The sequence below is a fragment of the Aricia agestis genome, chromosome 19, assembly GCF_905147365.1.
Source record: "Aricia agestis chromosome 19, ilAriAges1.1, whole genome shotgun sequence".
Taxonomy (NCBI): domain Eukaryota; kingdom Metazoa; phylum Arthropoda; class Insecta; order Lepidoptera; family Lycaenidae; genus Aricia; species Aricia agestis.
In genome coordinates, this window is record NC_056424.1 from 2,898,095 (window position 1) to 2,911,621 (window position 13,527).

The following is a 13,527-nucleotide window of genomic DNA, read 5'->3' on the forward strand; positions in this document are numbered from 1 at the left end:
AAACACACTCTCAGAATGACTTCTCCGCCTTCTTTGAGTATACCATAGACAAACCAAAGACAAACGTCAAATAATAATAAAAAAAAAAATTAAAATCAAAGACGAAATTGGGTAAGGCGGCCATTTTGTGATGTCCTTGAGGCAATAGTAAACCCGTAATCAATTTTGTCTATTTTACATGGGAGTATTACTTTTTGTTTTGTATTGAAAACAATCCAAGTTTGGGTTGTATTTAGCTTTTAATTTCTTACATTTAAAATGGAGCAAGATGTTGAGGATGGCTTGAAACCTTTGTGCTGTGCTTGCCTTAGCACGGACCGTAATTTAGTTGCAATACAAGGATCTTCCGAAATTGTTGAAGTTTTCAAATTACTGTTGTTCAATTATGCAGCTGATAGAGTAAGTATTTTAAGCAAAAAAGTGAAATTGGTGGCGCTTACTTGTTTCTTTATATTATCACTACAAACTAAAAATATGTTTATTGTTTTAGATTTTAGATACAGACATTTCTAAGCAATATTTATGTTGGGAGTGTGTGGCAATAATGAAGAGGATATCTAAATTCAAAAAGCAGGTCCAAAATGCACAAGAACATCTGCGAGTTTTAACACTAGGAAGTACTTTAGAGGTAAATATTGCCTAAAAAATGTATAATTTTACATTCAGCCTGTAAAGAATCAGTTAAAAGTGAAGATGCAGAAGTCAGCTACACTTTTGTATTTAAACTATAGGTATGAAAACAATAAGAAATCAGGTTAATTTTAAGAGTACTTAATTCAATAATTAATCAACCATATAGGTTGTCATTATATATGCAAATGCCTGGCAACAGGTCAAAATCTCTAGTACAAAAATTTACTTATCTATTTTATAGTGACCATTATTATTATTTATAATGATTGCATATTGTCCAAAGGCGTTCGATCACACATACCTATCTCAATCCCTTTCGTCGTTGGAATGTGTTATGAAGACGGACTATGACAGGATGTACTTGGATTACACACACCAGGATATTATCACAACGGACTGGTCCCAGCAGTACATATCTATTTCCGAGGAGATGAAGCCGCAGCAGTATGATATGTCGCAGTCCTTGAGAGACAATATAACACTCGGAATGGCTAGTAACGAAGTTATCACTAGTAAGCTTGTTTTTTATACATTAAGGACAGTGATATGGTTTTGCCTCTTCAACATTAAATATAGCTGCTCTTATACCCTATGATGTACTTATTTTTTTATATAAATAAATCTAAGTATAAAGACAAAGCTACAATGCAGAGGCCAAATCCTTTCAGGTAAAGACATTGAAGCTGGAATTATTGCACACACATTCCTGTTATGCTACCTCTAAGAATGATTTTTTCAAAATTCACTAACAATAATGTTAAGGGCCTGTTTCACCACAACCTGATAAAGTGCTGAATAAACTATTCACAACTTTTTTGGCAGATTCTCCATACTTGATCTGTCAAGTTAATTGGTGGATAGCCTGTTCGTCACTTATCAGGTGGTGGTGAAACAAGCCCTAAATATAGAAGAATAAGGGCCTGTTTCACCACTTCCTGATAAGGCTATCCACCAATTAACTTGACAGATCAAGTATGGAGAAATTGTCAAAACAAGTTGTGAATAGCCTATTAGGCACTTTATCAGAAAGTGGTGAAACAGGCCCCAAGCAAAGCCATAAGTAATAGCTAGATGTTTATATTTGCAGTTCAAGTGTGCCAACGCCATGTACCCCATATTTTGGTAGAACATAGACCTCATTTGTCTGTTTCAGTGCCCGAGTTGGTTGTGGAGAATCCTATCACGGGAGTGATGTCGCACATAGTTGTGAGCGATCCGCTGCTGGGAGAGACCTACACCACCACACATGTAAAGGGAGAGATGCCAGAACTTGTTCTTGAGTGAGTCCTGAATATGCCATTGTTTTCCATGTTTAAATTGGTTTGTAAACAATAGTGGACCAAATTAATGTGCTATTGTATTCATTGAACTGGCATTTGAATCAGTAGCATAAAGGCCCGCTCGCACTTGCCACCCACTATTATCATTCAGTGGATTCTAGCATGGGTAAAAAAACGTAGTTTTCTACAAAACTTCATTTTCTTTATCAAAGAATAAGGTTTTGCAATACTCTGACCCAATGAGATTCAAATCAGTATATTTATGTATCGTTCATCAGCAGACATCACACAGAAAATAATTAAAAAAAAACTTCTATGCATAATATTATATAAACAAAATGAACACGCTTTTTTGAAAATAATCTTTTTTTTTAGTTCAACGACACCTATAGCACCAGTAATAATTCGGCAGCCGAAAAAAATTAAGATGGAAAATGATGATAAGGAAAGACTAAAAGCTGGATACAATACATTACATTTGACCGAATCTGAAATGCTCGAGTTAAGGTAAGGTTCCTGTTTTTGAATTTTAATATAATATATAACACAAAGGTTGACTGACTGGCTGACAGTGATCTATCAACGCTCACCCCGAACCACTGGACGTATCAGGCTGAAGTGGCACGCTAATGTTTTGTACAGACTAAATTTGTTCAGAGTTATTTTATATCTGTCCAGAATCAGGACCTTTATCTCGATAACATAGTATGTATACGTAATTACTTTATAGGCTTGTCAGCTAACACATAGTCATTCAACCATTGACCTAAGACTACTTGTCTCTCTCTATCATTCACATGAAAAAAACTAAAAAACTTGTGCATAATAGATTGCTTGATCATGTCCGTGACACTGGCTGAATTTTTTTTACTTTTTTTAGAAATGAGGATAAGAAAAAGGTGAAATACGCAAGTGCGGTTTACAAGTGTGAGCTCTGCATCATCGGTTTCTTCAATCAGGGGCAGGTGGAAGGTCATTTCCTGGCTGAACACACACCTGTAAGTAGAGTTATGGATACTCAATTCGTGAATGGAATGTTGCTTACAAAATAATATAAATTAAAAAGTAAAATGAAAGTACTGTGCTTCATGCGTCTTCAGCTAAATGCTGAACCATGATTTTGTTTTTTTTTTATCTCAGTGATATAAGAGAAATTTTGGCGTAAATGATGTTACTCCACAGCTCCATGTGGACTGTGGAGTAACATCATTCATGCCAAAATTTCTCTTCATGTGTCTTGAATATACACTCGGCTTTGACTTGAGACTCGTGTCTCAACTAGAAAGACAATAAGCCTTAAGGACTCTCTTGAGACTCATAACTGAGCTCTGGCCTCTGGCCCTTATACCTATCCTGTTTATATTTCTGTAATTCGTTAGCGAAATAAATTACTTAAGATTATTATTAGGTTATTCAGAGCTTAAGCTTAAAACATCATTGCAGAAGCCAGGCTTTGAGGCGTGCAAGGTGTGCTACGTGTACGTCGCGACGACCAAACTAACAGCGCATACGGACGCTCATTACACAGTGTACGAGTGTCGCATGTGCGGGCGCCGCGAGCGAACATCGCGTGCTGTTACGCGACACATCGCTGCACATCTGCGCCCGCGCTCGCCGCACCCTGCCGCGCTGCACGTTGACGTAAGACTGCACGATCGACATTTCTCGTTCGTTCGTTCGACAGAAATTCTACCGTGCGCGCCCGATAAATAAACATGTGAAATGGAAATATCTTAAACGCGCTTGGAAGTTAAGTAGAGTCCTGTTTTACTCTTTGGGTACAAAATTCAATGTCCCTAGCTAGCTATGTCAACAGAATAAATAAATAAGGACAATAATTGTATAGCACATCACTATCATTATAAACTTATAAGTAAGGCTTTAGACCAGCTAACGCGGCCCGCCGGGACTTTATCATTTCGCCCACCGGCAAAATAATGTAAAGTCGTCGTGAAAACGTGAAATTTATTCAACTTTTATATCGTTAATTTTGAGGAACGTTATTTTAACGTTAACCCTAAAAAAAATTTGTTGCCGCCCATGACACCAAGACCAAGACAATATGTTAGTGGCCCATATGAAAAAATGGTTGGGGACCAGGGGCTTTAGACTGTATGTAATTATGAGCTACCTCGACAGTGGCAACGACGCTACATGCCATCACAAGCTTACTAAAAGTTTGTCATAATAGCATCCAAAATCATAATATTTTATGCCAGGACATAAAGAAAAAAAAGAAGAAGGAATCCGACAAAGAGCTCGACAAGCCTCCGCCGAAGCCTGGTGACCTGAGGAAGCTGCTGTCCAAAACCACCATAGTTGGTTACAAGTGCCTCGAGTGCGACATGTTCTTCAAGTAAATATTGCTTTATTTTTGGTTAGTAGACTAGTAGTTATGTAAAGTACCTTAAATTGAAGCTAAGAGAGGATTGAGGATCTAAAAACAATTTTCGCACGTAAAGGCTGAAATCCAATAAAACGAGCTTTTATTTTGAAATTCCCGCCTTTGACAACATGACACTGGTGCTGTTTTACTTAGACATGAAAAAATATGTTTGTCAACTGTCAAGATGACGTCAGTCACAGCACATTCGTCACAGCTGTCAGTGTCATTTGCTGATAAAATATTATCGCTTCTCTTGTTTATTTTTCGTAAATAAATACGAAAAAAATGTTTATTGTTTAATTTGTCAATGTAAATTTTTGATTCTCATAAAATGGAAGAACTCGGTGGAGTCAAAATAAAAATTGAAATAGAAATTGACGAAACTGGCGAAGTCGAAGAAAATGACGATAGTACTGTAGTCAATGAAAATGACGACAATACTGGAGTCAATGAAAACGACGGCACGCCAATGGACGACAATGCTGGATATCACTTTTTGTCATATCTCGGTAAACCTAGGACGTCGAGGGCGCGGAAAACGCACGTCGCTCGCTGCCACCGCGAAGGGCTGCAGTGCGACATCTGTAAACGATTCTTCGTGAACAAGACCACGCTCACCACGCATCTCAAGTAAGTGTTTATTTATTTATTCAGGCTGCAACAACAAAACTAAATGATAAAACTTTAAGTTGAGTACTATGTGCCCATAGGTGTTCACTGTTAGAAACGCCAAACGGCAATGAGAGAGTTACTTCTTTTTAATTTTTGTATGGGTTTTTTAAATTTGTGACTGTAGGTCATTTTTCATATAAACATAGAATTTAAAAGTGACTTATTCAGAGCTTTTACAGTGACGCGTACACCCTAAATCAACAGTTGGCAACCTTTTGGCAGGCTAGGGCCACAAGGTGGCAAAACAAACTAAAGGCGGGCTGCAGGCCTCATTCTCGTATTAACACTAGAAGCTCAGTATACCTACACATAATGAAGGGAAATAAGTTTAGTATTTGTTATAAAATGACACAAACAGCTACGATCTTAAGAGGCAATAATTACTACTGGCAATATTAGAAAGCACTGTTTTTGATGCGTCATATAACTTATTCATAACACATTAATTGTTTTGTAACACCCTGCTTCTTTCTATATTTGATTTACAAGTACACCTAAAAATAAAATATAGAAAAAATTACAAGTATAAATATAATATTATTTTCAAGTGTGCCTGTAGCCAAAGGACCCTAGGTAGCTTTATGGGTCGAGGTGTAGCCTTAGGGGCACTATGGAAAATTATACCACAAAAAAAATCGAAAATTTTTCTAAGTCTTTTTTCCATAGTGCCCAAGGATACACCCTGACCGCTTTATGTGCAACCTTTGTGCAAAGGACGCTCAGCAGTTGTTTTATCTCATTCCCTTATGTGGATAATAATATGCAAAAAACTAGAATAATAACCATTATTACCTTCGATCACTAATATACATTACCAATTTCAACAACATGTGCATAGCAATCCCAATTGGTAAACAAAAGAATGAATTTCTTAGAAAACATCTAAGCATAAATACGTTTTCTATTAGTAGTTTTCACTGAGGCTCAATTTTATACATGCAAATGAATGGTTTGGCCGCTGTGATTGCTACACTGCGAGATTAGAAGCAATTGTATTTAAAGATTTTATTTAAATAGTGGTGCAGAAACCTCGACAAATTGTTTTTACCCCGAATTGATATAAAAAGGTTTTTACCCCAAAATCATATAAAATGGTTACATTTGGATAACACTTGAGTAAAGTCCAACATCTCCATATAGGCCGGACTATAAGGAATCCATCTGTGCACTTCCCATGAGAATGAGAATATCTCAAAAGAGTACCTTCACAACAAACAACTTCCAACACCATCATCATCATTTTCCTGCAGGTTACATGAGGGTCCACAGCCGCGCGAGAAGTGCCACATCTGCAACAAAATGGTGCGTGTGGTGCAACTGAAGTACCACATCAGACGACACGAGAACAAGACGCGGTACGAGTGTACAGAATGCGATAAGGTGTTCTCCCACCTCGCTACCTACCAGGCCCATCTCAAGTATGCGAGACCGCACGCCTCTGAGGGTGTATTCAAGTGAGTTTCTCGACTTTAGATTAATATTTAACATTTTCTATTGAGGGCTCCTTAATTTTTCTAGGTCCTATTTATTTTCGAAGTCTAAAAATAAAACTTGAGTAGTATACATTTTTTTGTTGTGATTCATTCATTCAAGGATCACAAATGGAACAAATCTTTTTAAGTGTCACCTTTGGCCTAAATAAGCATATTTATTAGATCCCAAGGTGTTAGGTGGCCCTAGCTGATGCTATGTATTTCACATAATATTTTGTCTGTACCAAATATAATTAAATCTGTTATATGTTATAGATTCCCCTGCCCAATGTGTCACAAAGGCTACCCGACCAAGGACCAAATGCAGGACCACTTCAACTACCAGCACCTAGGCAAAACCAAGCACAAATGTCCCATCTGTGATAAGGTATTTTTTTATGATATTAATTATTAAGAGATTTATAGGTTTTAGTGTAGGTATGCTATTTAATATTTTACAATTTTCTTTTCTAAGTGTCCTTATTGTGACACAGACACGAAAAAAAATTAAACAAAATTTTGGGTCTGTCAAGACTTCTGAGTTACTTTACATTGAATTTTTAGAGTTGTTATAGAAACTCCAATTAATTATTATTTGTTGATGTAAGAAACTTGACATCTCAGTTTCTTCTCAGTAAAATTTTCTCTATTGTATTGCTCAGTTTCTGTATCAGTCACTTTTTATTCACAGCCGATAGCATCAAAAGCGAATGTGGAGCGTCACATGGCGCGAGTACATGGCGAGAAGAAGGAGAAACCGCGCAACCACGTCTGCCAGGAGTGTGGGAAGGCCTTCACAGTGAGTACCTCGATTGTGGCAATTACAGACACAATAGATAATCAATTGTTACGCTGCCGCCGGGGGCCGCTTGGGGCTTGATGGGTTAAGTATCCAAGATCGGCAAATAAATATTGTGGCTTTGTTTTTATACGTCTGAAACAATATTTGCTGGATCACCTAGTCTTGTTAACCGATTCAATGCGGCGCACCTTTTTGAAGACTTTCAGTCGTGGCGGCATACAATTTTCCCGTGACACGTGAGCCGTGTCATACGCCATAGAAGTAGATGACACGGCTACCGTGTCATCCGCCACGTTCAAAAAGCTTTATGGTTTTTTTTTGGTTTTTACGCTTGTATTAACTTAATTTATTTAGTTGAGCCCAAACCATTGTTGTTGACGAAAGGCTACGTTGTTTTGAGTTGATTTCGAGTAGTTTTACTAAGTGTAAACTTGAAAATGGCAGGTAAGTGATTTTTTTATTCATATGTTGCAAACCTTTTGTAGGTTTCAAAGTTAGAAAAATGAGTACCTACCTATATTAAATAGATCTGGGTTTCCAAAGTAAATAATACGTTCGTAGATAAATTTAAAGAAGTTCGTTGTTAAGTTTTTTTAACCGACTTCCAAAAAAGAGGAGGTGTGTTCAACGATTACTCAAATCGATTTTCAAAATTTTTCTTTGTTGTATGGGGTATTTGTTCCGATTGATCCGGTTCCGAGTTGGTACCATGTTCACAAAAGTGGTGATCTGATGATGGGAACCATGAGGAGTCCAGGGGACTTCTTGAAAATCAAATGGGAACATATGGTTATTTTGGTTTTATGGGATGTGTTTTGATCATATTATGCTACCAAAAAGTAAAATTTTGCACCATGGTATACCACGGTCCCGAAGGTACTGAACAGAACTCCTGATTCCTTATAGATACGTGTTTGGGAGTTTCACTGTTGTTTAAAATACCAAAATCATAAGCTACTATGCTGATTACATTAATCATAATCGTCAACACTACACCATGCATCATCAAATTATGAACCTGTTATTAGTACTTTTCATAGTCTTATAGATCGAGACTGATGTTTTTGATCATTATTCTGTAGTTTATCTAATGATTTTAATATTATTTTGTTATTTTAAAGCATAATACTATTATTCGAATTTGATGTTATGGCTACCAAGGTGTGTTGGTGACAATTATGTTAATAAAAAACGCCAAAACTGTATAGAAAACCTTAAACATAACTAAAAAGAGTAAAATTATTATTTTTAAACACAAAAATGAAAACCGACTTCCAAGGTAAAAACAATAGTAATTTACTAAACTGAACTAAAAAGTATTAAATAATAATTCTTATTCTGTACTCAGTATTTCTGTTCTCAATCTTCATAATTTTCAAGTCAGTATCAGTCCTATAAGTTGCAGTTACATTATTCTGTCATAGACCTGGCGATTAGGTTAGCTGGTTAGCCGGCGGGCGTCCGAATTTTTGTGATCAGAAATTTCGGATACTGTACGGTGGGCTAAAAAAGGAGACAGCACCTAGTTTTTTCAATTCACAGAATATTCAGAGAGGAAGCCTATAAGCTTGTTTTACGTAGAAAATTTAGATGGTTTTGTTCGGAGTAGAACCATCTAAAGTGTAATTTGCGGGAGATACAATCGCTTTTTAAATGACACGGCTCACGTGTCATACGCCACACGTTAAAACCCCATAAGACGCGGCTGCCGTATAATCCGCAATGAATGCACCTTTTAAAAAAGGTTGACGGCCCCTACTTTTTTTCAAATCACAGAATATTCAGATGCGCGTGGAAAATTAAGATGATTTTGTTCAGAGTAGAACCTTCTAAAGTGTAATTTGAGGGAGATACAATCGTTTTTCAAATGACACGGCTCCCGTGTCATACGCCACACGTTAAAAACGCGTATGACACGGCTCCCGTGTCATCCGCACTGAATCGGTTAAATAAATTTAAACTACAACCTATGCTTGCAACAGTAATGAAAGACACTGACTACAGTATAGTTAGTCTAATGCTGTTTTATTCTCTATCTCTTTTAATCTACAGTTAAATTGTCTATGGATTAAGATTTCAAACAACGGAAGTAACCCATTTTTTTTTTAATTTTCAGGACAAAAAGGCGGTGACTCAACACGCGGCGATCCACTCTGCGGAGCGACCGTTGTCCTGCGAGATATGTTTCCAGACGTTCAAGCAGAAAGCCTCCCTGTACACCCATCGCCGAAGAGTGCACAAAGTACAAACGCCGAAGCGAGTCGTCGAGTTCATGGATACTAAGGTCACGTAAACTATTGCTAAACTGTCGGCCGCAAATTGCAAGTTACGTCAGATTTAGTTCTCTCCCCGCGCATTGAGGGCGCTGACTCCGCTTCAAATAGGCATAAAAAACAGTTGGGTATGTTATGTCCAGCGTACTTCTAATAATGGAGGTCAGTGGGCGCACGGTTTGGCGGCTACCCCGCGAGACTACAAGCAAATGTATGTAAAGATTTTTCTAAATAGCGGCGCGGTCTCGCTGTCATTACCATACTTTTTATTATTATTATTATTATCTTATATATAAAATTCTCGTGTCACAATGTTAGGCCGCATACTCCTCCGAAACGGCTTTACTGATTTTGATCAAATTTTATATGCATATTCAGTGGATGCATAGTCTGAGAATCGGCTACTGGGTACTTATTATATTGATAAGTGCATTTGTTGAATAAATAATACTAAATTATTACAACTCGAGACAGACGGCGACCATTGTTTGTGCGACGGGATAGCGATGGACGTTGCCATGGTGACATACTTATTTAGTCACTTCAATAAAATAATACGGGCGAAATACTTTATATGGCAAAGAAACGTTTGCTGGGATAGTTAGTATTATTATTATACTTTTACTTGTCATCCCGTGGTGTGCCACCAAACTGCACGTTCGGGCGGACGCATATAAATCGAGCCTTAAATGAAGATTGAACTTCAATTTAATGAAGAGTTTGGCTGATAAAGTAATGGTCTTTCGGCTTATGTCAAAATCTTCATTTAATTACAGTTAAGTAATAAATATTCATCTGAGTGCGGTAGTAACTTATAGTCGGGGCATTTTAATAGGTTACATTTGACATCTGTCAGATTAATCTCCATAGTGAGGTGAGCTGCTTAAAAACATCGACCAAAACGAATAAATCGATATGGACTTGAAATAAAATATTTGAATTTTATATGTTATTTGTAAGACCAAAAACTTATTCCTGTCCTATTATTACTTTTTCTTTTGTAAATTCAAGAAGCAAAAAAAGACAACTACATAATTTACAAGAAAAACTGCATTTATTCACTTGAATTATAAAAACTGTTAAATTTAGTATTATCATTATTAATTGGACATAAATATGTGTTACTTTTCACAACGTGGTTATTAATTTATGGGGATATTTCGTAACAAGTAATCAATGCATCTGATTCTACTTATTCGCTTTCGATTTTTAGAGTAACATCCCTAGAGTTTAAAAAGAAAAAAAGGTCAGCTGACGTAACCTTGTAACGATGTACAATTATTATTAAGATCAGAATTTGTTTATTATGTGTACAATTGTTTATCAGTGAAAGCAAATCGTTAAATAATTCGTATCGGTCATATTTACAATAAATATGTAATCGTAATTGAAAAAAGTTAATCAATTGTGCAGTTGTAACAAAACGAAAATATTTCTTTTTCATGCACGTCGCTACAAGGTTATGTTGTGCAATTTTGATGAACTGTCAAATGTGGCCTATTAAAATACCCCGACTATATATAATAATATAAGGTATGGTAAATCAAAACTAGAGCTCGAGAAGGCTTTAAATGAACGTGGCGAAAAAAAGAACTAACGCTGCCATTATACAAAAACGCCATTTTTGACAGTTCTCCTTTACCTGCAGCGCCCCCGCCCACGTTCATTTAAAGCCTTGTCTCACTTTATTCCCGATTGTATGAAAAAACTAGGTAAAGGTGTTAAAGATTTTTTAAAAATATAACTTAATTATTATTTAGAAATTTTCTTGTACATTTTGAAGAAAGTATAGGTGACTTTCCGATTTTTTTTGCAAGCGATCGCAACCAACGAAGATTATAATAGCGAATTTGTGCTATAGGCTACAGGTTTCATTGTACTATCAGAGAAGTTGATTCCTATGCAAATCGGGGACGTAAGTAGTTTGGTTGCGTTACGTCAAAACCAGCTGACAGATCACTATTAACATTGAATTGACATATTCGACCAAATAACGTAAGTCTGTCAATTGTATAGGAATCAACTTCCTCGATGGTACCATCGAGAAAATTGATTCATTTTTTTTTTTCATTTTTGATTGATTAATTTGGCCGGAATATGTCATTTCAATGTAAGTTGTGATATAATTTAAGGTGTAAACCAAAATTAAACCTAACTGTACTCGGCGAAACATGACGGTAGCGGTCATTGACTCAAAAAAACTTGTCATTATCTATCAATGAATAAGGAAACAGACAATATAAGTGTTGTCAATTGCGTATCTATACACGATACGCAATTGACAACACTTCATTGTCAATCGCGTTTAATATATAAAATGACAAGTTTTTGACAGGGAGTCGAATGACCGCTACAGCCATATTTCGCCGACAGTATAATCTATACACTGACCTACTACCTACAGTATAGTTGTATAGTACGCTGGACGTACCCTTTGAATTGACTGGGTTTTGTGCCTATTTGAAGCGGAATCAGCGCCCCCAATGCGGGGGAAGAGAACTAAATTTGACGTAAAAATGACGTTTGAAAGTCGCCATATTGGCGCTGGTGGAAATACTTGGAACTAATACTTGTTTCTACAACCAATAGTGAGTTAGTGGCCATTTGCAAGTTACGTCAGATTTAGTCCCCCGCTCCCCCGATGTAAATTACGCCCATGCGTACTTGTATGTAATGGAGGGTCAGTGAGTCTATGGCATAAAATGACATTTTATAGTCGCTGTCGCTTGCCGTTGCCGCGTTGATCGGAACGGTACCTTCACAATAGTTTATAAATTACCAACTCGTATTAATAGCAAGTTTTTGCTATACAATGAAATTTACATAGAAGTGGCTTATTCTTTATTTTTACTATAATATTTTATTAAATAAAAATATTGTTATAGGCATTTAGAACTTTTAGTTTTTATAGGTATTTATATTTTGTAAAAAAAAACAAAAAATATTTAGATGGTAGTTCCTATTTATGTTAATAAGTAGGTGTATTTGTGTATAGACTCCACTACAAATGTTCTTTATTTCATAGCATTACTTTTGTGCTAATGGTACAATTAAGTATTAGCATAACAACTAAGTAGTATGTAAGAATTAAATTATAGATAACTATTGTTATATTATTATATTATATATAATATTTTAAGTCAATAAATTTATAGAAAACATGTTTGGCTCACTTTTTATCTGTTTCAGAACACCTTTGGCGTTTACCAAAAATTCTTTTTTAAATAATAAAAACAAAAAAGTATAACAAACATATTTTGAAATATGGTCTGGTTTTCTAGAAATATAATAAAATTATGGGTGGGCGCTAGTGTGACCTTGTTCGGGCTAACCGTGGTTTAAAATTATATCTGACTTCCACTCAAGTATCAATTATAATGAAATCATCACCTTCGTAAACTTTTAGGAGGCGTACAATCATAATACAACAACGCATTTAATGAGAATTCTTTATTGCGATTGATAATAATTGAACTGATAATCATTGTATAATTTGTAATAATAAATTGACATGACTAATACATGTTACACAAAATATTATAATTTATAAGTTTGGAAATATTCTATAATCTATCCCCTTAAAAAAACAATGCATACACATTTAATCAAGATATACAATGTATGTCCATGTCTGATACATAATATCAGAAAAATGTTTTGACAGACAGAGACAAAAAATCATAATATAACTTCAGTGCGCATCTTTTTATTAAGAAGGGGAAGTAGTTTATTTTAAAATTGCTTAAATGTGGATTTTTTGCAGTGATCAAATCAAATCTATTTTTTTCACCTTTTTTTAGTTTTTATTTCTACAAGCTTTTTTATGTAAGTTTTGCTATCAATTGCATATTAAAAATGCTAAAAAATGGATGGATTTATATTCTTTGTTTATGGACGTCAAACTTTTAAAATATATTTATAGGCACTTTACTTAATTTTGGGGCTAGAGGACATATTAAAATTGTACCAAAAATATTTTTACCCTGTTAATTTTAATGCCCATAACGCT

The 13,527-nt window shown here is 35.7% G+C and overlaps 1 protein-coding gene across 1 annotated transcript; it reads left to right on the forward strand.

Moving 5' to 3' along the window:
* Positions 1-124: 124 nt before the first annotated feature.
* On the forward strand, positions 125-9,770 carry LOC121736619 (zinc finger protein 845-like). Its single transcript, XM_042127944.1, has 13 exons — positions 125-399; positions 491-628; positions 917-1,145; positions 1,787-1,913; positions 2,289-2,420; positions 2,794-2,911; positions 3,357-3,554; positions 4,133-4,269; positions 4,819-4,929; positions 6,222-6,425; positions 6,720-6,831; positions 7,135-7,242; positions 9,362-9,770. The coding sequence occupies exons 1-13, from the start codon at positions 259-261 to the stop codon at positions 9,536-9,538; spliced, it is 1,932 nt and encodes a 643-aa protein (XP_041983878.1). The 5' UTR covers positions 125-258; the 3' UTR covers positions 9,539-9,770.
* The last annotated feature ends 3,757 nt before the right edge of the window (positions 9,771-13,527 follow it).

Bases quoted from the DNA above. Each gene is read 5' to 3' on its own strand.
- LOC121736619 (XM_042127944.1), top strand. From the start codon at position 259: ATGGAGCAAGATGTTGAGGATGGCTTGAAACCTTTGTGCTGTGCTTGC. The intron at 1,146-1,786 runs GTAAGCTTGTTT...TGTCTGTTTCAG, and splicing joins TAGTAACGAAGTTATCACTA to TGCCCGAGTTGGTTGTGGAG. The intron at 2,421-2,793 runs GTAAGGTTCCTG...TACTTTTTTTAG, and splicing joins TCTGAAATGCTCGAGTTAAG to AAATGAGGATAAGAAAAAGG.